This window comes from Magnolia sinica, chromosome 5, assembly GCF_029962835.1.
Source record: "Magnolia sinica isolate HGM2019 chromosome 5, MsV1, whole genome shotgun sequence".
NCBI classification, from domain to species: Eukaryota; Viridiplantae; Streptophyta; class Magnoliopsida; order Magnoliales; family Magnoliaceae; genus Magnolia; species Magnolia sinica.
This window is the reverse complement of record NC_080577.1, coordinates 79,567,621-79,594,839: the sequence shown is the minus strand read 5'-3', so window position 1 is coordinate 79,594,839 and position 27,219 is coordinate 79,567,621. Positions and strand designations below refer to the sequence as shown.

The window sequence follows — 27,219 nt, the reverse complement described above, 5'->3', positions numbered from 1 at the left end:
CACTCATCCACTCATCCAGCCGTCGCAGGACTGAGCCTCTGGTCAGAGTCCCAACTTCAAAGCCCGTGCAGCCGTGCCCATATTTAGTTTTTTTCTGTTCGAATCATCTTCTTAGGAGACACATATCAAACAGAACTCCCAAGTGCAAACATAGAATCCTGCCTATTTGGTATGCTAAACAAGATGACATCTGGGAAGTCAGAATTTCCCAAATTCCACTGGCTCGTCAATTGTAATTTTGGAATTCCTAAAATTCCTTGGGCAGCAGCAATTGGAATATCTATTTCTATTTCTTTCCCTACAAACTTCATGCCATCAAACAGGCCCCAAATAACAACTAGGATTCACTATATGCCTAGAAGTAACTTGAGGAAATTGGTGGGGGAAAAAAAAAGTAGACTACAATAACAATAATGGATGAGATAATTTTCCATGCAAGAAAGAAATAAGGCTAAATAAAACCAGCTAGACATAAATCCTATGAAAATTTGAAAACGAGCAAGATGAGGCTTATTCTCAGCATGAGGTGCAAGTAGTTTTGAGTTGCCAAAGTCTAACATCAAGGTATTCGTACCCACAAACAGCACCGCACCTTGCCTTGCTCCTACCAAGAATCCACCGTGAAGTTAGCCTATCCCAACAGGTAAAAACGGGAGGGGGGTTTTATAAAAAAAATAATAATAATAATAAAATAAATAAAAATAAAAATAAAAATAAAACAAACTTGCTAGCAGCATAGTTTCACTCCAGAAAAACGAAGGACAGTTTATGTTCACTGGTCAAGGTCAATCCATTGGCAGAGAGCAGGAAAGAAACCATCGGTTTTGTCCAATGGAAGGAGAGAAAAAACAAACAAACATCAACTGTACATGTATAAAATCCATGGTGATTCGGAGACGAATTCGTAGAGGATAGCCATCGGTTTTGTCCATGCTCAACACGAATACACAGAGCATAAATTTGTCCACAACCCATCTCAAGAATATCTTTCAATAGTCTGCTGACCAATTACATCCATTGAAACTAATCTAGTGCAGTACAGAAGGTACACATATAACTCGCAGATAGAATTTTCAGCTTGGATAACAATCATTAACAAAAACCCTAGTACCGAGGATGCCTCAGTAGACAGCCAACTAAACTGTTGGGTAAGACTACTAATAAGCACTTACGCTCTCCTCGAAGAAGAGTTGGCCCGAGCATTACCTTGAGATCTTATCCTCTCTCGGTTCGGTGGCGACTCTGTTGATGGAAGTGCCCATCCTTGTGATGCCCGTCCATCCCGCCTACCACCACTATTTCCTATATTGTCTTGTACAAGATTGTAATAGAAAAATTAGCAAACCCCGAGAAAGAAAATGTAGCAGAATCTCATCACTAAGATTACTTCTATACTGGGATATACAACATGGTTTCCAGATGTCGGATACAAAAACCATGCTTTATGTATCAACCAATTTCTTCTAATTCACAAAATACCATATTAATTCACCAGTTCAGCGAATGATAAGAGACTACTCAGCAATTTTGTACCACTAAGGCACCATACATAATATATAGAAACACAACATCAATTGGAAAGAACCACTAACTCACCTTCGTGGCCACTGTTGAGCATGTCGAATTCGTGGTTCCATCCAGGCAAGTGCTTTTTTGCATTCACCTTCCATGCCTCTTCAAAACCAGCAAGCTCATCTGAAAACCACTGGCATTAGTCTCATTGCTCCTTACCCAAACAGAGAATTATAACCCCAACTACTCAATTAATGGCACACGCATACCTCCGTTCAGATTGTGCAGTGTCTGGACAGTGTCCACTTTCCCATCTGATTTAAGCTTCCTTGTGACGGAGTGACCCTACAATAAACGCAAGCTCAATAACATAAATGCCAGAGACCTGTGATGCCATCATGTACTTAAATGGACCGAAACAGTGTCTTGGCTCTACCACCAAATAATAGAAAGTCATCGGAGAGATGATGATTCACACCATAATGGATGTGAATCTGTTTCCAGCAGCATGAGCCATAAATAGTGTTACACAACCTGATTCTTGTCTCAAACCCTTCTTTGTTCCCATTTTAAGTAGGATCTGAAAGGAAATGGAGAAAGATCCGGGCAGAAAGGAATACCTCTCACCCGCACTATGCAAGACAGCGGGATGTGCCTAGACAGGCAGATTATAAATGAGATGAAAGAAAAAATGCAGACGACAACTGTAATACCTTGTCATGAATTCCTCTAGAGATTCTGTGACTTGCTCTACCAGTAGTTGTATCTGCCTCTTTGCTCTCTTCCAAAGTCATCTATTCCACAACCAACCAAACAAACAACAAAAACTTATCCTCAACATATCTTTAATAAAGATAGATGTGAAAAACAAATTTACTTACTCCATCACTACCCGTCCTCCTGGTTTTGGATGAAGTATAATATGCCCCATTGGCACCACCATAAGTCACACTGGAGCTCTGAAAGCTGAAGGTCTGGCTCTGCGGCCGTGTTCTCTGTGCCCTGTTATATTCATTCCTACACTGCATATGCTTACTTCTCTCTGCAAGATGCAACTCCAATCGCAGTTTTTTTAAGGCCATTTGCAAGTAACATTTCACGTCGCAAGCTAAAAAAACTCAAAAAACAAAAGAGAAATTAAAAAGAACTCTACCAAGTCTAATTCAAAACCATCTTTAAAAGCACCATACCTTCAGTTTCTTCATCCGGGTGTTGAACAAATGGCTCATCACTGGACCTGGAATTACCCTTCCCATCCTTACCCCTCCTGTCTTCACCTTCATCATCAGAGGATAACTCCTGTATTATCGGTCTGGTCGATTTACTGGGTGGCAGAGCTTGGTGCTCCAGGAAACCAGAGTTGGGAGAATCCATGAAAAGGCTCCCACCTTCACCAAAAATGCTGGGTCCCAGCATGCTAGGGCCAAACATGCTTCCGAAGGGGCGACTGAAAAAAGGGTCATCAAATGGGTCCTTCCCGAAGAAGCTAGACATGATGCTTTTGTGATCCCCAAAACTGCCAAAACTAGCAAATGGATCCCCAAAATCAAAGAAGTTGCCTCTGCCACCTCTACCCCTCTGCATTTTCTCAATGCTAACCTCTGAAAATTGGCAACCGGGTGTGAGAAGTCTCAAGCTTCGCAATGACTAGTGTGAGAAATCTCAAGCCTCCCAATGACCATCTCAAAACATAAGAGGGAGAGAGAGAATAATAATAACTTCAAACCCGATCAGTGCAAAGTAAGGAGCAATGATCATAAGGGCACCAATCATCGCAGTAATCTAGAAAGGAAATGTGCAATGATTACAATTACTTTTACCTGTCTCTGGACAACATCTGCATTAGACCGTTGATTCCTATATTTGGTTCAACGGTAGTAAAATCATAATTATGGCATTTTTATATTACTTTAATGTTAAATCATCACCAAAATATACTGATGTCGCTAGTTGGATTCGAGATTTTCATGGTAATGCCATGAAAAAGTGCAATGACTAATAATTCCTTTGCCTATCTCCTAAATATATTTACATTTAACCGACGATTCCCTTGTTTGGTTTGGCATTGGTAAAATCGTAATGACAAGTCTTTTCCTTTACAAGGGTAATTGGCGAAACAAACAGGCCTTAAAACTTTTCTAAACAAGAAAAATGTAGTCTGCCGTCAATCAAAGGATAAAATATTTCCAAAACTTCTAGTTTTTCTTCTTCTTTCTTCTTCTTCTTCTTCTTTTCCTCTTTCCCTGAAACCTAAAGGCATGTAAAGGATCAAGGAAACCTGAAATCGATGAGAGGGAGATAAAGATTACAGAAAACCATCTAGGGAATTAAACCCAATTACTCCAATATCCACAAAGAAGCCGGATTTCAGTTTCCAACAACAGAAGGCATAATATTCAAAAGCTACAGCAAAACTATACCCTGTAACTTTGAGGGGCTACCTCCTCACATAATACTATAAGAAAGGAGTCTACACATAGAAACCTCCCTTCTTCTCCTAACATGAGTACATAGGCTTGAAGAATGCTAGTCTTACAAGTCTCGACATCAACACATACGCAAAGGCTACAAGCCGTTCATCAGGTGGTACTAACCATGGACATTACAAGGTCCAAAACCCAACCCAGTTCAAATATTGTAACATGGTTTCATGGAGAGAGGGAAAAAAAAGGTTGAGAAACAGTGCACATTCAGCACTCGAATTCAGCTATTGGTGTATTCCAATCGGCCTAATTTACTAACCTGGTTGCATAGTACAGCCCAACCACCATGTGTGGCATGAAACCTTAACATCCTTTCTACAAACTTTCATCATTGCGGAGAAATCAACAATCTGAATGGTGGAACTAAAAACTCCAAATCTCCAACGCACATCTGCTTTGATTGGTTCTCACAGGCAGTATGGACTCAAACACCAAATCTCCAACACACATCTGCCATGATTGGTTCTAACAGGCAGTAGGACCCAAACCCTCAACTCCCGTCTCTCCAGTCGGTTCACCAAACACATGAACATCAAACCAATCAAAGCACATCAAGATGCCCAATTTTTTTCCTACTAAACTAGAACTGGAAACTCTCAAAAAGGCATCCAAACCCATAATTCCTGTCTCTCAACCTGGTTCACCATATGTTGAGGGTCAAATATTACATATTAGACCTCAGTTGTTACCTGACTTGATTTTACGAACATGATACCTTTTAACGTCCTATTTTAATCGTGTTTTTATTGCAAGGTGAATTCAGGAGCTTGGACTGAAAAGGGGAATTAAAGGCATAGATTTAACGCTCAGGAATCACCAAGGCAAGAGACAGATCATAGGAGACCAAGATTAAAGAATTCACACGCCAAAGATCCGAGAAAATCGAGTGATCAACAATAAAGAGGCCTGAAAGTCGTCCTGAATGCAAGATCACAGGGTTCCCACCATCCATCTGGCTTGAAACTTTATATCTGGCCTGAGGACCCTAAATTAACCATATACGTCGAATTTCAGCCATTGGATCTTTGTAGAAGTGGCCCAACGGACAAATCAGCCCATAAAATACTGATCGGGGGCCCACCTGATATCTAGATATGCTTCAATGTTGGTCCCAACCCCTTTAATGGGATGACAAACGGATGAATGGAGCAGATTTTTCATGAACATCGCGATGGACCCCACATATACATGTGGGAGTGCACTAGTGGTGCACTCCCGCACCGCACCGTACTGCTGAGCTCGGTCAAAACTCTTTGACCTGTGCTTCGTCGAAAATGGAAGCTTCCCTTTTGAATTTCGCCAGCGTCCAAACAGACGATCTCTGTGGGCCATCTTCATCAACTGGTTCGACGATCCGAACCGTCCATTGCGTCCAGGGGGTGGCCACGACCCTCGCCAAGGTTTCCTTTTGGCCCCATGCACACGTACACACGTGGATCGCCAGAAAACGCACGATGAACGACAAGGTGATTTGATACAGTGGACCGCACCACAACTCAACCAAAACCACTCCTTCCCGACTAGTTTTTCGCCAAGAATCTAATAGACAGAGTGAATTTTCCCGAAAACATCACTTAGGGGCCCACTAATCATCACAGCGCCCTCTGTTTCCGCAAGCCCTACGTCCATAAAAACCAACCGTTGTGGACCGTTCTATGATCAAGGGCAAGGTCGGATCCATGATCTGGACTGTCCACATGCTACAACAGGTGGCCATAACCCTAGCCAAGAAGTCAGATCCCGAGTCTGGACGATCGGCGTCCAAAACCTGCATCCAAACAAAACATGTTTCTTGTGCACGCAGCTTTGGCTGCGAAAATTCTCCACCGCCTCTGGCTATGAGCAACCGACTTTCTGCCGACTCCAGCAACCTCCACCAACCCTTGCTGCCTATAAAAGGAGAGGAGAGAGAGCTTGAGGAATCATCATTCCTAGGACATGGGAGCAAAGGAGAGAGAGAGAGAGAGAGAGAGAGAGAGAGAGAGAGAGAGACGTGGGCTGGCCTTCATCAATCTTCTCCTTCCTTCTTCCGGTTTTTCTTCTCTTTTTATGCTTTCCTTCAAGTTTAGCTTGATCATGTCCGGCTACACCTCTTAGCTAGGGCTAAGAGGTGAAGCTTGTAGTGTGATGGGAGATTTTTCAGATTTTTCTTTATGCATTTTGATTCATGCTTAAATTGAACTGATTTTGATTCTAGTTTGATTATAAGGAATGCCTTTAGTTTTTAATGGTTTGTTGTGACTTAAATTACAATAGATCTGCGATATCTTTGGGTATGTTCTTTGCATTAGTGAGATTGTGAAGATAGGGAAGCCCTGTTGTTCACCATCATCTCACGGGGATGGTTGGATGATGGAATCCTTCCTAATGTTTACAACTCTCGTAGATTGATTGTGGATTGGTTAAATTCTATTGTTTACTTTGTCTCATGGACATGATTTTGTGATGGAATCACTTCTAATTCTCATACCTATCTTCTATTGAAAACTATATCAAAGGAAGTTCAGAATTGGTTTTTAATGGAATATCTTCCAACTGGATGAAGATGGGACTCTGATTCTAGTTGTGTTTATAAATCAAGCATAAATCTCCCTAATCTCTACAAGTGGATCCTTGGCACCCTAGTTTCCCACCTTTAAATTTCACAAGTTTTAGTTTAATACTTCACCATTATTCTCTTAAATTCTTCTAGTTTAGATTACATCTTCGTCTACTTCCAGATTACGTACAAAGTTCAGTCCCTGTGGATTCGACCTCGGTCTTAACGAGATTATTACTACATCGCAACCCTATACTTGGGGTGTGAACACCATACACATGAACCGATCAACCCAATCAAAGAAAATCAAGATGCCCTTTTTTTCCTACTAAACTAAAACAAGAAACTCTCAAAAAGGCATCAAATTGCGCAATTCCCGTCTATCAACTTGGTTTACCATACACATGAACTGATCAAACCAATCAAAGCACATCAAGACGCCCTTTTTTTCCCTACTAAACTAAAAACAAGAAACTCTTAAGAGGCATCCAAGCCTGCAATTCCCATCTATCAATTTGGTTCACCATACACATGAACCAATCAAACCAACCAAAGCACATCAAGCCACCCTTTTTTTTTCATACTAAACTAGAACAAGAGACTCTAAAAAAGATATCCAGACCCACAATTCCCATCTCTTGACTAAGTTCACCATACTTTTTTTTTATGACGATAAGGTGTCCCTACCCCTTTTTTTAGTTCACCATACATGTTATGATCCCAATGATTTAAAGAGCCTAGCTTGACGCATTCCATCAATCCTAGGGCTTTTGGCGTATTGGTTAGGTTCTTAACAATTGGTATCAGAGCCAACATTGTGTCCTCTATTCAAGTCACGGAGGGGGCGACCTGTGGAAAGGTCAACCAAGATCAGAGTGAACATGACATGGAAAGGACTACCTGAGCAACTAAAGTGCAGTCGCAAAGTGGAAAGGGCCACCTGGATAACCAGAGTGCAGCTGCCATGCCCTAGAAATGGCTACTAGAAAAAGAGGCCAAAGTGAGTGCCGCCATAGAGTGAGCCGTCGTGGACATCAACTGCAGAGCATATGGTAGAATGTTATGAGTAAGGTATTCTGTATCGATAACGGTGGTCGTAACGGTCACCACCATTACCGATACAGGTATCGGCCATAACAGCTAATAGGGGGGTTTAACGACCCCTATAACATTTGGAAATTTTCTTTTGCCTTAAAAATTCTTTAAAAAAATTATCTAGGAAATCTAAAATGATGTAAAAATTCCAAATATGTATTCATTTTTTGTTTTGAACATATTTATGGTAGTGTAACGGTAAACTCTTTGGTGAGAGTATTGTATTGGGTTGTCTAGTGAATTTGTGAATATAATTATGTCTCTAAAATTTACACATCACAATCAAACATTAGAACTAGAAATCAAAAAAAGGCATAAATACTACTTTTTAAATTTTTTGAAAAATGGCCTTAGACTATTCGCTCAAATCACTTCAATCTACGTTTTAATCTTAAAAACTATAAGAAGAATAATTGAAATTTGTTGTAAAATAATCTAAAAGAGTTTTTGGAATGAGAAAAGTTAAAAAATAAGGAGAAAAATGAATTTAAATAGAAAAAGTCGTTTTTCGACTGTTAAAGAGGTAATGGTCATCAGGCCCCACAACGACCTTTACAACCACCGTAACGATCGATACAGTCTCAAAAAACCAAGGTGTCTCGTATCGGTATCGGTTGGCGTAACGGTGCCCTCCGAAACCGATACGGATACGGGGGCGTAACGGCGATACGAGGGCGTAACGGCCTGTAACGGCGCAAATTTTTTTTTTGCCAAAAAAATATGAAAAAATATGGATTAAATCCAGAATATTCTAAGCATTCCAAATATGCATTCATTTATAAATTGGAACATGTTTATGGTGGTGTAACGGTCCACTCTTTGGTGAGAAGTTGTATCGGACTGTTTGATTAATTTTTTAACCAGGTAACTTGAATTTGACTACAAAATTCATATATAACTTGAATTTGACTACAAAATTCATATATTTAATTTTTTAAATATGTAATTTACATACTTAACATCTTGATATCATTTCTCCCAATAGTTCTTTAAAAAAATAAAATTAAATTCAGGTAGATGGCGTTGCCAATTTGGGGCTGACTTGGAGGACCAATTTATTCTCCAAATTAGCCTCAAATTCATGCCATTTATTGTCATTATCCCACTTATAAATTGGTGGACATTTATTGGATAGTGAATCATAAAATAAAAATAAAAATTAAAAGGCCTTATTTTAAAAAATAAAAGTTCACAAATTAACAATTAAAACTATTCAAATAATTTGATTTTGGCATTGTGAGTTAGCAATTGCAGTCCATAATTTAATTGTCAAATTTCAAGTTAATATATGTCTCTTGTACAATTTTTTAAGGTTTGAATTAGGAGGGACTCGGATGTAAAGTGCAGCACACGTGTCAAAGTTTTTTGGGCCTCACCCGTGATGAATGTGTTATATCTACACCATTCATCCATTTTGCCAAATAATTTTAGGGCATGAGCCCAAAAATGAGGCACATCCAAAGCTCGAGTGGATTGCACCATAAGAAACAATAATAATTAAACGTTCACCATTAAAAATTTATTGAGGGCTAGAAAAGTTTTAGATCAAGCTGACATGGGTGTTTTCCTTTCATCCACGTCAATGTGACCCAATTAACAGGTTAGATTGAAAGTAAACATTACCATGGACTTTAGGAAATTTTTAATGGTGAGCATTCTATAACCACTATTTCCTATGGTGTGGTCCACCTGATATTTGGATATTACTAATTTTTTGAATCCTGCCTTAAAATGACGATGCAAAATGGATGGATGATATGGATAAAATATATACATTATGGTGAGGCCCACTCGGTTCTGATATGATTGAATGGAAAATAAACGTTACGTGCGCCCTAAATTTTTTAACCGTGAAAATCATTATCCCTGCTGCTGTTTTTGGTGTGGTCCAGATGATCTCTGGAAATAATTCATTTTTTGGCCGGTGCTCTAAAATGATCTCTGAAAATAGGTGAACGGTGTAGATGTAATAAATACATCACCGTGGAGCCCATATAACTTTGATCTCATTTGAACCGTTCGTACAACTCGGAGCTCGAGGAGTGTCAGCGCTCGTCTTTGCGTGACACGTACCGCAGTCAGCTGCGGCAAATTAAAAAAAACGGAGAGAGAGGGAAACGAAAAGAAAAAAAAGAGGGAAAGAAAGAAAAGAAAAAAAGAGGGAAACGGGAAAGAAGAGATTGAGAGAGAGACAGAGAGAGAGTGAGAGAGAGAGGAAGAAGAAGAAGAAGAAAGGAAGCAGCCGCAGCCGCAGCCGCAGCCGCAGCTGCTCGAGAAGAAGAAGAAGAAGAAGAAGAAGAAGAAGAAAGAGAAGAAGAAGAAGAAAAGAAAGGAAAAAAAAGGTAAGGTTTTTTTTTTTTTTTTTTTTTTTTTTTTTTTTATCTCGTTGTCACAGAATTCCCACCGTTACCGTTACGTATCGGCCGTTACGGCCGATACGTAACCGATTTGGGACACCCTGCAAAAAACTAACTGCCTCGTTTCACCCCGTATAGGCCTTTACAGGCGTATCGTAACGGATGAGGAACACCTTGGTTATGATCCTAATAATTCAAAGAGCCTAGCTTGAAGTGTTCCATCAGTCTTGAAGCTTTTCGCGTATTGATTAGGGATCATTTGGATGGTGGTAAATGGTTTAAATTGTAAATGATTTAAGATCATTTACAGGCTGAAAATGATTAACAACCTATCTGCTTGGCTTTAAGTTGTAAATGATTTACTAGTAAATCATTTCCAGTGTTTAGATAGCCTGTAAATGGTTTATATCCTACACACCTAAGATAGTTTAGAGAAGTAATTCATTAAAAAACATTTAAATGGCATATAAGAGTAGTGGATTTTGAAGTGTATAATTGGGTTAAGCCCATCTCACTAAAGCTTAGGGTTGATACTAACATAAAACCTAGTAGGTGAGCCATAGAAGTGGGCCCACGAATTCAAATGCTTTCTTATACGGCCAGTAGCAAGATCTGTTGCCATTAGCAGAGGGAGGGAGAGAGGGAGAGAGATTGTGAGATGAGAGAGAGAGAGAGAGAGAGAGAGAGAGCGCTATTGGAGTTCTCAGATACAATGGAGGGAGATGCGTATCTCCCAACCTTCAAAAAAAGAACCATTGGAGGCTTCTTGCTGGTAAATCATTTTCTAGCAAATGAAATCCCAACTTTTTACTAGCAAATGAAAAGGGGAGAAAGGTGGTAAATCATTTACAACTAGTAAATGATTTATAAGCATTTTAAGGCATCCAAATGCGATTTACAACTTGCCTCATTTACCACCATCCAAACGACCCCTTAGGTTCTTAACAATACACATGAACCAATCAACCCAATCAAAGCAAAGCAAGATGCCCGTTTTTTCCTACTAAACTAAAACAAGAAACTCTCATAAAGGCATCCAAACCTGCAATTCCCGTCTCTCCTAATCAAACTAATCAAAGCACATCAGGACGCCCATTTTTATATTCCTAAACTAAAACAAGAAACTCTCACAAAGGCATCCATAGGGCCTGTTTGGATGCCTGTAAGTTCTTTAAGTTGTAAGTGACAAGTGAATCACTTACATGCTATCCTGTTTGGATGTAAGTTGTAAGTCGCTTACAGGTAAATTGATTTTTGTGTTTAAGTAACCTGTAAGTTAGTTGCAGGTAAAAACCTATATATTCACACGGCGCAAAGCTTGGAGTAGGAAATTATTCCAAAATGTTATAATCATAAAAGAGAACTTGGCAGAAATTATGACATTTTGTTAAGCCCATCTAGAAGCCAATTATTAGGCTAAACCAATCATCAACTGGGTCATAAAAATGAGCCAACAAATTCAAATTGCCTACAATATAGAAATCCTGGAGATGCTAAAATGTGCCAAAACAAAAAAATTACAAGGCAATGGCCTAATACAACTTATCTGCAACTCACAAGAACAAGAGAAGCATTGCACAATAGCGTTGGATTACATAATCAGATGCTATAACTAGAATTCATGGCTCCCTAATCCAGACTATTGACCGTGCTCGCCCCACTTAAATAGGGCCATGTAAAAGAAGACGAGATCAACTGCTTCAACAACAAAAGGTTGCATAGGGACACAGAGACAGTCGAATCAATTGATCCAAACCTTTCCATCAAGTTCAGCCCATAATTAATAAACCACCAAGCAAAAATTACACCAGTCAAATGATTGTAACCGTCCAATCAATTGCCAAAAAATAGACAACGAAAATTAGTTATGAAAATAATAGGTACAATAAAAAATTGCAAACATCCATTTGGAGGGACCATAGTTGATTGCTTATGGTTGTAAACAACCCACCGATATATGCTCCATGGAAAGAAAGAAAGAAAGAAAGAGAAAAATAAACAAAAGATTCATCTTTTTACCAGCGGAGCGATTGGAACAGGGATTTTTTCTTTTGACTTTTCTTCGGGAAGAACGCAAATTTCTTGCCGCTGAAGGAACGAAAATGAGCAATTGACGAGATAGAAGCCGATTGCCATTTATTCAGAGAGAGAAGTTACGGAACGTTCTGGTAACGGTGGAAGAGGCGGTATCCAGAGAACTCTAGAATGGCCGACCTTACACGTGTCATGTCCTGCTTCATTTCGGGCGCGGATTTCGTACTACCCCAGCCTGTCCCGAGCTCGGGACAGGCAGGGGCTACGAGGGCCACTCAGGGGCCACCGTGATTTATGAGTTTTATCCACACCGTCGATCTATATTTTCATATCATTTTAATTTAAAAAAAAAAATTAAGGCAGATCTACGTCTCCTGCGGATCACACCGTAGGAAGCAGCGTCACTAAGGACGTCTACTATTGAAGCCTTCTTGGTGTCCACCGAGTCGATTATTTTCCATCCAACCTGATGATATGTTCATATATAGTTGGATATAACTAAGAAAAAACAAATATAGTTTTATCCAACACTTACGTGGTTCGTTAGAAATTTTCAACGGTAGCAATTTAATTCCCAATGTATGGTCTATTTGAGCATTAGACATTCGTATTTTTGGCTTAATTATTTAGAATGATACGTGAAAATGAACGGACGGTGTGGATAAAGTACATACATCACATTGGCTCCTCAGTGACTCTTAGAGCATCTGCCTGTCCCGAGCTCGGAACAAGCGGGGTAGTACCTAATCGGCGCCCATTCAGGGATCCGTAACCCCTCCTCTCCGGCGAGGGACGCGGATTTCATGCTACACCGTCAGTAGCGTAGCGTGGTGGCTACTGGCAGTGATCCGTGGGCTCCACTATAATGTATGGATCCTATCCACGCCTTTCATTCTTTCATCAATTTTTTCATCCTATTTTATGGCGTGAACTCAAAAATGAAGCATATCCAAATCTCATAAGGAAAGAGTGTTGATTGAACACTCACCATTAAAAACTTCATAAAGTCAGACAAAAGTTTTGTATTAAGATAATACTTATTTTTTTCTCTTAATCCACGTATGCGTGACCTAATCAATAGCTTGGATGACAAACAAACATTGCAGTGAAGCCTAAGAATTTTTTAACGGTGAGTATTCAATCACCACTGCTTTCTTGTGGCGTGGTCCACTTGAGATTTGCATCTAACTAAATTTTGGGATTATTCTCTATAATGATCATTAAACATAGATAGACGGCTTGGATAAAGAAAATATATACCATGCGGGGCTCACGGAGCACTGCCAGTAGCCACCTTGCTACCGACGCTGTCTGTACGCAACCTACGTCCGGGAGGGGAGGAAGCGGATTGGCTGGTGTACCTCACACCACTAACCTAGCTGGTGTGTATGCGTCGTGCGAAGACAAGCGCTGACACTCCACTTCCAAGTTCTACTAGCGGTTAAAAGGAAATCTAAGCAAAGCGGATTCGCTGGTGTACCTCGCACCGGATATATAGCTGCTCCATTGATTTCAGCAAGTTCTGTGGGTCTGATCACAGGAAACGGATTGGCTACTCCCCCGCCACTAGCTCCATGGCTGGTGGTCGGTGTGATGTGGGCCCCACCATGATGTATGTGTTTCATCCATTCCGTTCATCCATTTTTACAGATCATTTTGTGGCTTGATCACAAAAATGAGAGGGATATAAATAGCAGGTTGACCACACAACATAAAAACAATAGTGATTAGATATCCACCATTAAAATCCTCCTAAAGCCTATTATACTGTTTATTTGACATCCAATCTATTGATTATGTCATAAAGACCCAGATGAAGAGGAAAAAAACAAAGACCAGCTTGATCCAAAACTTTTATGGCCGCCAAAATGTTTTTAATGGTCGACACTCATTCAACGTTGTTTCCTGTAATGTGGTCTACTTGAGATTTGGATATACCTCATTTTTGGACTCATACCTGAAAATTATCTTTAAAAATAGATGGATGGAATGGATGAAACACATACATCATGGTGGGGCCCACATAGCACCGATCACCGGCCATTAGCTAGTGTCAAGGGGAGTGGCCAATCCATTTCCTTGATCATAAGCCACGTGTTATATTCAAACCATCCATCCATTTTGCGAGCTCATCTTAAGGCTTGAGACAAAAAATAAGATAGATTTAACTATTAAGTGGACCACATTGCAAAACCAGTGGAAGATTAACGTCTACCATTAAAACCCTTTTTGGGGTCACAGAAGTTTTGGATCAATATGAAATTTGTTTTTCCTCTTCATTCAGTTCTCTAGTTCTCTGCGACCTTATAAACAGATTGGATGTAAAATAAACATTATGGTGGGCCTTAAAAATTTTTGAATGGTGATAATCATTATCTCTGCTGCTATTTATGGTGTGGTCCAAGTGATCTTTGGATATGATAATATCTAAAAGTAGATAAACAGTATGGATATAATAAATACATCACCGTGGGGCTCATGTAACTTTGATCTCCTTTGAACCGTTCGTACAACTTGGAGCTTGAGGAGCGTTGGTGCTCGTCTTCTCAGGACACGTATCTACAGCAGCTATATAGCTAGTGTGTGGTACACCAGCCAATCCATTTTTCTACCTAAAGAGAACATTTTAGTTCTTGATAGTCATATCCAAAATTCAAGTGAACCACACCACAAATAGCGATAGGAAATTGACTGTCACCATTAAACATTTGTAGGGCTATTAAAACTTTTATTTTCCATATAATCTATTCATAATGTCAGGAGGACCTAAATGAAAAGGAAAAATAAATATTATATTGATCCAAAAATTTTGTAACCCTAAAAGAGTTTTAGAGATAGAAATTCAATTCCCCAAAACTTTTTCCCATGTGGTCCACTTGATCTTTAGATATATGTTTATTTTATGGCTCAAACTTTTGGACTAGCCTCCCAAGTGGGTGGATGGTTTGGATATAACTCATACGTTAAGATGGGACCCACAGAGCCTGGTGATGTCAACACACCAACTAATTCGATGGTGTGTGGAGCGAATCCACTTCCCTCCTCAGAGAGGATTAAGCGCGGCCGCCCTGGCCTCACCTCAGAGGCTGCGGCTCTTACAATGGGCCCACATAAACAAGCCGTCCATCCATTTTGCCTGAGCAGTTCAGGGCATGTGCCTAAAAATGAAGAAGATCAAATTCTCAGAGGAACCATACCACATGAAAAAGTGACGATTGAATGCATTATCATTCAAAAAAATTTACACCCACTATAATTTTTCCTTAATGCTTATTTGTCATTAATACGTTGATAAGGTCACAAAAGGAAGTGAAAGAACATTATCACTTTGATCCAAAACTTTTGTTACACATTAATGATCAATCACCATTCTTTCCAATGAAATAGTCCACCTGAGAATCTGACCTTCTTCAATTTTTTGACTCTGCCTTGAAATAATTATATAGAAAAATGTATGGACGGCATGAATGTAACATATATATACATCAAGTGGGCCCAAAGTAACGGCCGCACCGTCTTAGGTAAGACATGACCGCACCTAATCCGCTCAGGTCTCGGGGGAGCGGATTGCCTGTGAACCGTGCCGGGGCTTTGTAGGGCTCATCTGTCCATCATTTTTAAAAGATCACACGGGATTATAAAAATCAGTTAGACACAAAACTCAAAACTCAGGTGTGCCGCATCAAATGAATCTCCTTTTGCCCAGGTCGGCAAACCACTCCCCTTCTCGGGTCTATTTGATACGCCGGCACTTGAAAATTGTAAATGTAGTATATACTAGGCGTCTGTGCACAAGTCAACATCTCACAATCGAAGTCGTTGAGCAATCTAATCCCTGCTTCACTGACACTGGTTTGTTGAAACAGCAGCGGTGAATATTTTTTCCCAATGAGTTTCTAACAAATCCGACTATTAGAGGATCCAATAATTGCAATTTTTATTTCATAATACATCTTATCTGGGTACCATTATTTGTCTAGCTTTATAACAATTCTTCATCATAATTTTAAAACCAAGAACTTGAGTCGGAAGACCAATGACTTGTGACTTGAACAGGTGGACACAGTGGCTCGACCGAGCATTGTAAAATTTCACCAAGTCCATAAATACCCTGTGCGTTGCCGGTAGCTTTAAAAAATATGTCTAAACATGTGTTATGAATAAAATGAGGCTAAAACAAATGTATGAAATAGATGAGCCCAGACTCGAAGAATATGGATTACTTGAGGGCAGAAAAATCATCGCGAATTTTGATAGTAATTAATGACTTTGGAGGTTGGCTTTGTTCACCGACTTCAAAAGATGACCCCTACCTTAGGTACCTCAAGTACAGACCTCAATTACCAACCTTGGCATCGAGTGACAACCTCAACCGTTGGCTTCGAGAGATAACCTCAACCTCGACTTCGAAGGTTGGCCTCGGATACCAATCTCGACCTCGGGTACTAACATTGACCTCGAATATCGATCACCAGCTTGGAATACAAATATACTTAGAATATATTTGAGATAATATCTTCCTAAGATTTTCATCATGGATCTCGGGGAGATAACCATGGCATATCCGAAAGAAGATTCCTTCCGCAATACACATACATCATAGAGAGGCTGTCACGCCCCAAACTCGAAAACCGGGCTCACAAAATTTTCGATCGCCAAATCTAGCGCCGACAGCCTCCGTAGTACCCCATTCTCGGCTCCCGGCACCTATACACCAGGTTCCGATCCTGGGATGCTACAAGGAGGATTTCAAATCATCAGTTCAATCGTAATGAGCATAACCAAAAGCATAACCCACGAACAATAAACACAAGAACACCATCACAAAATCCACTATGATCAAAAACTTTAAGTACAAAGCGTCTGAAAGGAAATACAAGATAATGCGAATAGCAAAACTCCAAAGGCTCGACCACACACTCCTGCTGCTACTATGCTACGGCTGCAACCTGGCGTCACCTGCACGCATCAATCGTGCATAAGCTTATAGAAAGCTTAGAAGGTGGTGTAAGTGTGTGCGCAATATGAGCGTGCTCAGGATGCAAGGTCAGAAAAATACGGGATCATGCTGATGAACACATGTATGCAATCAGCCATACCAAGGCCATGCTATGCAGAATGCAAGTCAAGCATGTCAATCCTCATCCACATATCAATGCAGCTCCTCACTAGAGCATCAAATAGTACGGTTCTCAGTATGGATAATTACCGGGGTCAAGTACACTCTACGCCAGCTTGCCGCTCCTATCCAGACGCACAATTGGGAGGGTGGAAGAGACCTCACTATCTGCCTGCCAATATCGGGCCCGGCTCGTCCATAGCGGACCGATTCCTCAAGCTGGTCAAACTCAACCTAGAAATTACCCCCTCACTCAGGCGGGTAAGGTCACACTCCTTTCCAACCGACCACGACACAGTGGGAGACACGGCCTACTGGTATACGGCCCTCGCGCGCTCATGTATCCACTCGGTCTCGACGTTGGAGTTATCCTCTAGTACCATCGGGTTTAGAAATTTTCACCCAGGGACATCTATGGCGCCCATATGTTAGAACCAAATATTTTCGGTATCCAATCCTGTCATCTACGATATGTCTGTGGAGGCTATGGCCCCGATGTCGTTAGGGCATACAGTAACTACAATCACACAAATGTAAGTGCATGAGTCACACTATCAGTCATGCAACAGTCCTGCGTGTGCCATGCACTTATATGGGGCAATTTCGCCTATCAGGGAGCCCATAAACCATCTACCCGAAGGCATGTGCAATGATCAATCAATCCTTACATCAGGCATACATATGATGCGTATGATCATGAATCTATACTAAGCATGTTATGTGGTAATGGGCTCTGATCAAAACGAATATGGGCCTAGACAGACTATATGCTACAGGTATGGGCCTATTAATGGGCCCTAGGGAGAGAGTGACAATGCGGACATTTAACCAACATCATCCTTACAATGTGGACATCAAACCATCATTGCTCTCAAGGTATAACCCACTATAAAATCAATATATACCATGGTGGAATCACACTACAATGGGCCTTAAGTACGTCCTATTGGGCCTTGACCCATGGGCCTCCAGTACATCAAATGGGCCTCAACAATGGGCCTTAAATTATCTCCAAAATGGTTGGACAGTTGGATGAAACACATGCATCATGATGGAGCCCACACTAATGGAAGGTGTGGATTATAATACATACATAGGTGGGTTCTAAGTAGGACTCACCATAATGTTTATTCTTCACCCAGCCTAGGGCCCAACATAATGTTTATTTTCCACCCAACTTAGGGCCCAACATAATGTTTATTTTCCACCCAACTGTTCATAAAGCCACGTGGACCAAGGTAGGGCCCACTGTAATATTTATTTGCAATCCAATTTATTCATAAGGTCACGTGGACCTTGGGTAGGGCCCACTGTGATGTTTGTCTACCATACAACCTGTTCATGAGGTCACGTGGACCTTGGGCCCACCGTGATATTTATCTGTCATCCAATCTGTTTATAAGGTCACGTGGACCAGGGCCCACGGTAATGTTCATTTGCCATTCAAACTGTTGATGAGGCCACCCAAACCTGGGGCCCACTGTGATGTGGTCCACAGATCCAACCCACCCATTATGTGAGTCCCACTTGGCTGACCGTTCAGACCAAGTTTCAGCTGCATCCAAATTTCAAGTAGGCCCCACTAACTGATTTATATATGTTTCAGCATGTCTTCACATGATTTTAAATGGTGTGGCCCACCGGAGAAATGCAGGGTGTTGATGTTCTAAACGCATCACGATGGGGGCCCACAGCTGGAGCCGTGAGGCCCAGCCGGTCGTCCGCCATCGGCCAGCGCAGGCGCTGCCTGCGCCTTCTGTCAGTGGCAGCAATTGCTGCTGCTGCTTTGTGTTTTGTCTTTTTTAAAAAAAAATGAAATTTTGTGGTTTTTCCCCTGCAGGACCCACATCAGATGAATCCACTCCAGCATTGGATTCCACGGTCCAAGACCGACCAAATGAGTCTAACATGCGGCCTGTTTTGGGCGAATAGAAGCTTCAAAGTGTGTTTTAATGGTATACACTACTATTCCATATGGTATAGCCCGCCTGAGAATCGGATTAGCCTCAAATTTCTGCTCAACGCCTAAAAACACGTGGGGAATGGAATGGATGGCGTGGATTGGATTCATATATCAAGGTGGGGCCTACATAAGCGGTCCACCCAAAAGCAACCTTCCTTCCCTTTTTCTTTCTTTTTTTTTAGTACACACCCACGTCAGTGTACACACTCCATGTTAGCCTCTCCCATCCACGGTTACACGTCCAGCGTCCCTGGACGCTGGACAGTGTTGCTACAACACATGCACCATGGTGGGTCCCACATGTACATGGCCCACCACCATGTATAAATATATATATATATATATATATATATATTAATATAAAAATAAATATAATATACTATATAACATGTGGAACTTTCCACCATCCCAAAATGGACGATGGATTTCGCCTAAGATGTGGTAGGCCACACCATTGATGAATGGAGTGGATTTAACATGATTTGGTGGGGCCCACTTCATTCTAGGGAGAGGAAAGAAAGAGAGGGAAAGAGAGATATACGGTGATAGAGAGGAGGGACCCCGCCACTATGGGCCCTCCATTGATACAACACATACATCAAGTGGGTCCCACAACAAGTGGCCCTTAAAATTGGAAACAACGGTAGATCACCCACCTTATCTTCCTTCTTCTTGGTCCCTTAGACTCCAATGCTCCTTAGCTTGCCTTTTGATTGAGGTTGGTGGAAGATTGATGGTGTGGATGAGAGATGAGAGGGTGGGCCACACTTGGCTTTTGGGAAGAGTTGGAGAGGCTTGGACGTGTGAAATTTATTGCTTGGAAGAAATGAGGGAGAGAGAGAAGTGATGGATGATAAGAGGTGATGGAGTGATGGGTGATGAAAGGAAGGGTATGGGTTGGGTTGAAAATTTTGTAAAAGTGGTATGGTTGTGGTTGAAATTTGGAAAAAGAGGAATGGTGAGGTGAAAAGAGAGTGGACTTTTGAAAAAAGAGGGATGGGTTGTTGTACTTGAGGTAAGGCTTGTACTTGACATTGATTGATGGGACTTATCGTAGAGATTCCCTCGAGATTCGCAACGCGCAGCGTTTCTTCGGAATGAACATAGGTCCACATCTCCTAGCCTAGGTATCGATTCAGTGCGCAAGTCGCGGAGTTGGAACCGCGGCGACGGCGCGATCGCCAAGATATAGGTTTCGGATCGAGCCGACGTCAGTGTGCAGGACCTGACTTAGAATCACGTGCAAATGTCGGTTATGTTGCGAAGGTTGTCGAAATTAGACCGGAAGGACCGCGGAAGCTAACGGAACAGTACGGACTAGGACACGGGTCTTACAGAGGCATTGTCATATACGTCACCGCTCCCAAAAGGTTATAAATAAGGACTCCGCCTACAGTGAAAGGTAGATGCACACAACTATCCTGATTCTTCTAATCCTTCTGCAAACCTACCTTACTTTGGCATCGGAGGGTCCCCGGCATTAACCGGCGCCCCTAGTGTTTTCTCTTGTATTTTAATTAATTGCAGGTACTCAGTGGCTTGCAGGAGGTAAGGTAGGATCGACCAGATTTCTGCATTAAGAGTTTGACGTCGTCTATGGGAACGAATCAAAGTCGTTCCCATCTCACTGAGGTTCTATAATGGTGAAAGGAAGAAAGAAAGCATTGACAACGATCGTAGCAACTGCTTCTCCACCAGTGGAGCAGTCTGCCAACCATGAAGACCTACCCTTGTAGCTCCAGGCTGATTATGCGCCTGCAGGCTGTGCGCAGCGGCCCAATAACCGCGAAGGTCGGCTTGTCTCTCTGGAACATCAAGTCGAAGCCTTGGCCGATAATACAGATCTTAGAGAGACAAAACCCACCTCTCGACCCGGGGGCAGATGTAGAGCTGGGCATCGGTCCAAATCGGATCAGATTGGGTCCAACTCGGTCCGATCCGAAATCTCAATGGCCTGACCTGAACTCGATCCGATCCGGGACCGAGTCCGGGTCACCTGACTTGGACCGATCCGAAATGTGTTTTGCCTAATCCGATCCGAGTCCGACTCGATCAGGAAAACCAAGTCGGATCGGATTGGGCACTGTTCGGATCATTCTTGATTTTTTAAAAAAATTGAAAAAATAAAATAGATGCTTGAATGTATGTATACGAGGGGATATGCACCAACGGAAGAAAAATCAACATGGAATAAATCTAAAGACTCAAAAGGAGACCAACTCAAGAACGGCAAGAAGAAGTTTCCACCATGAAGATTAGGTGGGCCCCACCGTTTATCTGGTCCGGATGTCATACAGAAGCAACACATTGTGGAGACTGGTGGTCGGTGCAATCAGAGTTCTTGAGGAGCGGGCCATCGAAGAGACCGGCAGCAACAATCACAGAGAGGTCCAAGACGAAGTCACCGATTGCAATGTCAAGGTAGGGTTCTCCGCCTTCTAAGGGCTTGAAGACGTTGTACAAGAGGTTTTCAAGAGGGAAATGGGAATTTGGCTCCACATCTATTGTAAGGTATCAGAAAAATCCGTACAAAGACCCGAGTACCACCTCAGGTAGAAATCACTAAGGACCAAATCCTTTAGAAATTAGACGAAAATTAATTAAGTGCTAAACAAAATTAATCAGTAGATTAGCATGAATCGCTTTCTATATGATGTGTAAGATCCAAAACCAGTAGAATCATTAACGCTACATTACCCAAAAACCTAGGATTAATCCCTAAACCCAGTTGCTCTCAGGAGCATCACGAAACTTCGTATCAGACCTGGACCCGCGTTGAAAGTCCGATTAATGCGAAACTATACGGTTATGACTGCCTTACTGGGCTTGACAACCATCTCGAAAATCAAGTCCTAATAGTATCCAAAAACGTATAACTTGAGCCTGGAGCGAAGTGTGTGAGAAACGCAAATATCTTTAGGAAATGAACTGAAACTTAAGTGAATTGAGCCGTTCACTTGCGGACCAAATTTAAGGTTCTAGACTACCAGATTCTGACCCAACTACACCCTCGGATTAGGAAAATTTTCCAACACAGGTCAGTGTACTTGTGGCCTTGATCGAGTGAAGATAACCGTTGAACTGAAATTGGTCCGCCGCGGTTGATCCGTAAATCCGATCAGATCAAAAACTTAACCTGACCTAGATCCAATGTCAGGGAACTTTTTCCCTATAGTATGCAAGAAATGGGCCTCCAGATGAGCTCTGTTGGACCGAAACAGCCACCCCTTGGCTATATCCTAAGTATACCATGGCCCTGAGGCCATTGAGATCAGTTCTGGGCCTATATAAGTGCCTTAAACCCTCTCTCGCCCATTCCATACGAACTTACAAAACCCTAAGAGAGAAAAGAGAAGAAGAAAGTGAGGAGAAGTGTCTGAGGGTTGGGGTTTGCTGCAGTGATTCTTCCCTGCCACTCCACATATAGAATCACCCCTACCGTATCGCTATTTCGATGATTTCGATTCCGTTTTTGGGTAAGAGATCCTAACCCTAATCCGTTTTAGGGATTCAAATAGAGTAATTGGTGAAATAGCTAACCTATTACATGTTATAGGTTGTCGTTGTGCCGTATACAAAGGCTTAGTGTTTAAACTGAGTTCATTACGAGTCTACTGGTGAAAGATGCGGACTATAAACATTTAGATTATGGTTTTCAAGGCTTTCAATGTCAGCAATGATTTATGTCTGACTTGATTGCTATCACATATGCTTAGATACGATATTTTCCGTATATTACAAATATATGTAAACTATGTTGATTTTAAATGCATTCCATGTGTTTGTTGAAATGCCTAAATGAATATGGAATTTGCATTTGTGCTTGCCATGATTATTAATTGTAAATATATGATGGTTGTATGTGTGACAACTCCTTTGTGAAAGGACTTGTCATAATACACATTATAACTAATGTATTACATGTATATGGATACGTGTAGTCTAAGTATTTGATAAAATGTCTGAATGAGAAAATGCTTGTTGAACTGTTTTTAATAAGGGTGTTGAGATTGGATCCTCAATCCCCTTACCTGTAGTTACAGTTTCCTTTATGTAACCTATCCTACTACTACGTGTTATGTGGATGAAATGCCTACATATGATAACACGTGTGCTATGTGTTTGTTGAAATGCTTAAATGAGATTGATACTGAAATTGGTCGTCACATGCTGTCTTTGACTCTCACCTGTGAATGCTATTTGTTTTGGAATGTGATTGGGGCTACGATGTAGTCCAGGCAATCGGTAACGGTTTACGATCAGTGGTCGAACTATTTTAGCCATGACGGATACGTTCGATGAATCCGAGTCATATGGTGATTATCGATAGTGGTTAGGCCACAAGGAGTGTTTACGCTCTCCATGTTGATTAATTTAATGTACGCTTATACTAGTCGAGCTTGTCAAATAATCCGATTGGCCCAATGTATGTTCACCATGTATGGACGCTACTGCTTGAATCTAAGATACCAAACTCACCAGTGAAATGCCCATTTAACCTTGGTACCTCAATTCGCTAAGACTCATGAGCTGGGCATGGTGGTATGGGACATCGTGGTCGAGCTGTCGGCCTACGCTGGGGCGACGAGCCTCCCCGTAGTAACCAGTGAGCAACCCAAACTCGTGGGCCAAATACGGTGGTATGGGATACTGTATTCGAGCTATCGGCCTACGCTAAGGTGACGAGCCTTTCCCGTAGTGACCTCGAGTATAAACTAAGGCCTACGCTGATGGTGACGAGCCTTTTCGTAGTGACCTGAACTTGCCTGTCCACTGTTTTTCAAATCAGGGGTAACATTGCCCTATAACCTGCCTATCGTATGCGATTAACTAGGATTGACGACCCTAGATGGATCATCATTTGAGTCAAATAATGTAAAGGGGAGGTACCTTAGCTTCACAAACCTGCTGTATGAATAATTCTAATTAAGAATTTGGCTAATCACATACATGCACCACATTTGCATGTACCTTTGGCGTTGGAGTTGAGCACAGAGGAAGGGGTGCATGCCACGATCATGAGATGATGTCGCAAAGGGAGTGCAGGCGAGGGCATGCATCATTAATACATACCATCCTTGCATTAATCAGAGTACTTAGGAATGTTTACTATATTGCTTTATCATTACTGCTTGACTGAATTGATGACATGTTAACCTTTGTGTTATAGCTCCACTGAGTTGATCACTCACTTCCACTCTGGGACGGTGTTTTAAAACACCAACTAAACTCTATTTTAGCTGCAGATGACGGTGATGCTTATGAAGCGAAGCCTGACTTCTATGATGATGAGGAGTTCTCCTACATGCAACTCTCTGGTGGGTATATGTAGACCTGGAGTTGCGCCGACGGGATTGCGGGGTTACAAACTAGTTGAACATTTCGTTGTATCATTGTGTGAATTTTAGAACTATACATGTAATTATTTAACCTGATAATCTGTTCATACTCTAAGGGCTTACAACCATTTATATGCTTTATACATGTATCATAGTCTTCCACTTGCGTAATTTAATTAGCTCTGGAGTATGACATGCTGATTTGGTATAATCTCATTCATGTTTAATGCACTAATACAAACAACATTTAATCATCATTATCTATGTTGTATAAGTGATGCATTGGAACTCGGGAGTTGGGATCCTGCTCGACCCCCGATTTTCAGGGCATTACATCTACGAAGGATTTCAGCGTCATTTTCTCCTATGAGAGCTTCTGAAGCTGCTCTTAAGAAGAAAGAGATGATGATGAGGGATTTGGAAGAGGAGGAGAGGCACGTGGAGTTTATATCAAGATTCAAGAGTTATATAATGCTCGGGCCCAGTACGGCTTGTACACCATCCTATTCGGGTTCCATTTTGTGCAGAGAGTAGCCCAGACAAGGAACCAGATTGGCTACTCCCCTGCCACTAGCCTTGTGGCTGGTGGTCGGTGCTATGTGGGCCCCAACATGATGTATGTGTCTCATCCATGCTGTCTATCTATTTTTTTTTATCATTATAGGGTATGAGACCAAAAATGAGATATATCCCAATCTCAAGTGGACCACATTACAGGAAACAGTGTTGAATGAGCGTCAACCATTAAAAACTTTTTGGAGGCCATAAAAGTTTTGGATCAAGCTGATCTTTTTTTTTCCCTTCATCTAGGTATGTATGACCTAATCAACAAATTGGATGTCAAATAAACAGTACAGTGGGCCTTAACAGGATTTTAATGGTAGATATCCCATCACTATTGTTTTCCTGTGGTGTGGTCCACATGAGACTTATATCCCTCTAATTTTTGGGATCAAGCCATAACATAATCTGTAAAAATGGATGAACGACATGGATGAAGCACATACATAATGGTGGGGCCCATGGAGCACCGACCAGTGGGTTTTGTTCTTCCCCTTATACGGAGCAATTGATATCATGACGAAGTGACTCTACCAGGACCGGTTTCTAAGGCTGGATTTACAAAATCCATTAGTCAAGTGGTGTATCCAAGAAGGGTTTCAAATTCCATCTCCAGCGTGAGTCCCAAACAGCACCTGCTTATAATCCACAGGTTAAAAAATCCCACTCCCTCCCGATACCATTTACTTCCACAAGCCAAATAGTCCCTAAACGCAGACGGATTCTGGTTTAAATGGTAGGAAATGAGATGAAGACGAAGAAAAGTCAAATTACAACTCTTCCTTCTCGAAAGATAAAAACCTATTTCGTGTAAGTAATGGAAACCCTCGTTTCCTATTTAAAATAGAACTCTTACATAAATATATGGAGTCCGTTCTGCATATACCTGCTGAAGGGAAACAGCGTTTCACTGGTGTAAGACCCAACTCGAGTGCATGTGTGTGTATGTGTGTGCATTTCGTTTCTCTTGGCCCTGCGGTCCTACTGGTCGAATCGACCAGCGACCCCTCGATAGTGTTTGCGGTCATCCTTAAGTCTGGTCATCTAGACCCAACTCGAATCAAGCCGAAACTTATGTCATCTTGTTTGCATCGTTGTTGCGGTTCCAACGCTGCATCTTGTGCGTCCATCCGATGTGTGGATCATAAGTTGTGTGCATCTCATTTTTTAGCACTTGATCATGATCATGTGGCCCACCTAGGAGTGGTGCACATATTTTTCTAGATGGCTCCCTCCCTATGCACAAGTTTCAACACACACCACCAATATACCACCCAAACTCCCATATCCTACACCACCCACTACCCACACACTACCCACGCCTCTAGCCTACCTAGAGCCTAGCAACTCATGATGAGTTTTTCTTCCCCAAACCCATCATTGCCTCTCTAAACAAGAAATCCATCATTTGCTTTTCTTTCCAAAGTCTTACAAGTCATCATAACTCCCCTACAACACTCCTCCCTCTCCCTTCTCTTTCATTCTCTCTTCTTCTTTCCTTGTTAGCCTTGGACGTCCAGCCCATTTTCCCTTCATTCCAGCCCCCTTGCCTCCTTATTTCCCTTCCATATCACCATTACAATCTCATCTTGGTCATTGATTCATGACCCTTGAAGCTTGAGGTTCATGGTGATGATGGAAACTTGAAGATCCAAGATGTGGGTGCTCTCTACATGTAGGATTTCATTTCTATAGTGTAGATCTTCTATTCTCTCATTTGGGATGTGTAGGACCCACCAATCAATGATGTAGATCCTACACAACCCCTTAGATGTGGCCATTTGACCCATCTTATGCATGCATGTCCCATGCATGGGGTTTCTCCTTGATGGACCCCATCATGGAGGTTTCTCTTAATTCCATAGCATGATGGGTCATTTAGACCCTTGCATCATGGTGGGATGGCATCCCAACCATTCATCTTAAATATAAATCATGCATGACGAAGATCTATAATGTAATATGAATGTGAATGAAATGTGTGGGTGTGATTGTGTTCGGGAAGGCTCAATAATGGCAGAGCTTCTCCCTATGGCCAGGATGTTTTTCTTCTTCTCACTTTTCTTCTATTTCTGATGATGATGAGTGTGGCCCACTTGGTGGGCCCGGATTGTCCAGAAGGTCCAGCTTGGGTGGGACGCTATACCTCCCTACACCATGGTTTTGGGTGTCCCATTTGCTGACTTTAATTGATGCATGCAAGTGAGATAACCTTTG

General features: G+C 41.6%; 1 protein-coding gene across 3 annotated transcripts; it reads right to left on the bottom strand.

The window, feature by feature from the left end:
* Positions 1-855: 855 nt before the first annotated feature.
* On the bottom strand, positions 856-12,166 carry LOC131246182 (uncharacterized). 3 transcript variants are annotated; one of them, XM_058246089.1, is made up of 7 exons: positions 12,006-12,166; positions 2,703-3,113; positions 2,394-2,620; positions 2,226-2,306; positions 1,782-1,857; positions 1,597-1,695; positions 856-1,311 (listed from the first exon to the last, which is right to left on the bottom strand). In XM_058246089.1, exons 2-7 carry the CDS (start codon positions 3,094-3,096, stop codon positions 1,169-1,171), a joined length of 1,020 nt encoding a protein of 339 aa, XP_058102072.1. In that variant the 5' UTR covers positions 3,097-3,113; positions 12,006-12,166; the 3' UTR covers positions 856-1,168. The 3 variants fall into 3 exon arrangements, with proteins under 3 accessions (XP_058102072.1, XP_058102073.1, XP_058102074.1); XM_058246090.1 differs by having other exon boundaries at positions 856-1,302; XM_058246091.1 differs by having other exon boundaries at positions 2,394-2,554.
* Between the last annotated feature and the right edge of the window lie 15,053 nt (positions 12,167-27,219).

Coding starts and splice junctions, on each gene's coding strand:
- LOC131246182 (XM_058246089.1), bottom strand. CDS start 3,096: ATGCAGAGGGGTAGAGGTGGCAGAGGCAACTTCTTTGATTTTGGGGAT. Junction 2,307..2,393: donor GGAGGACGGGTAGTGATGGA/GTAAGTAAATTT, acceptor GTTGTGGAATAG/ATGACTTTGGAAGAGAGCAA. Junction 1,312..1,596: donor GCTCAACAGTGGCCACGAAG/GTGAGTTAGTGG, acceptor ATCTTGTACAAG/ACAATATAGGAAATAGTGGT.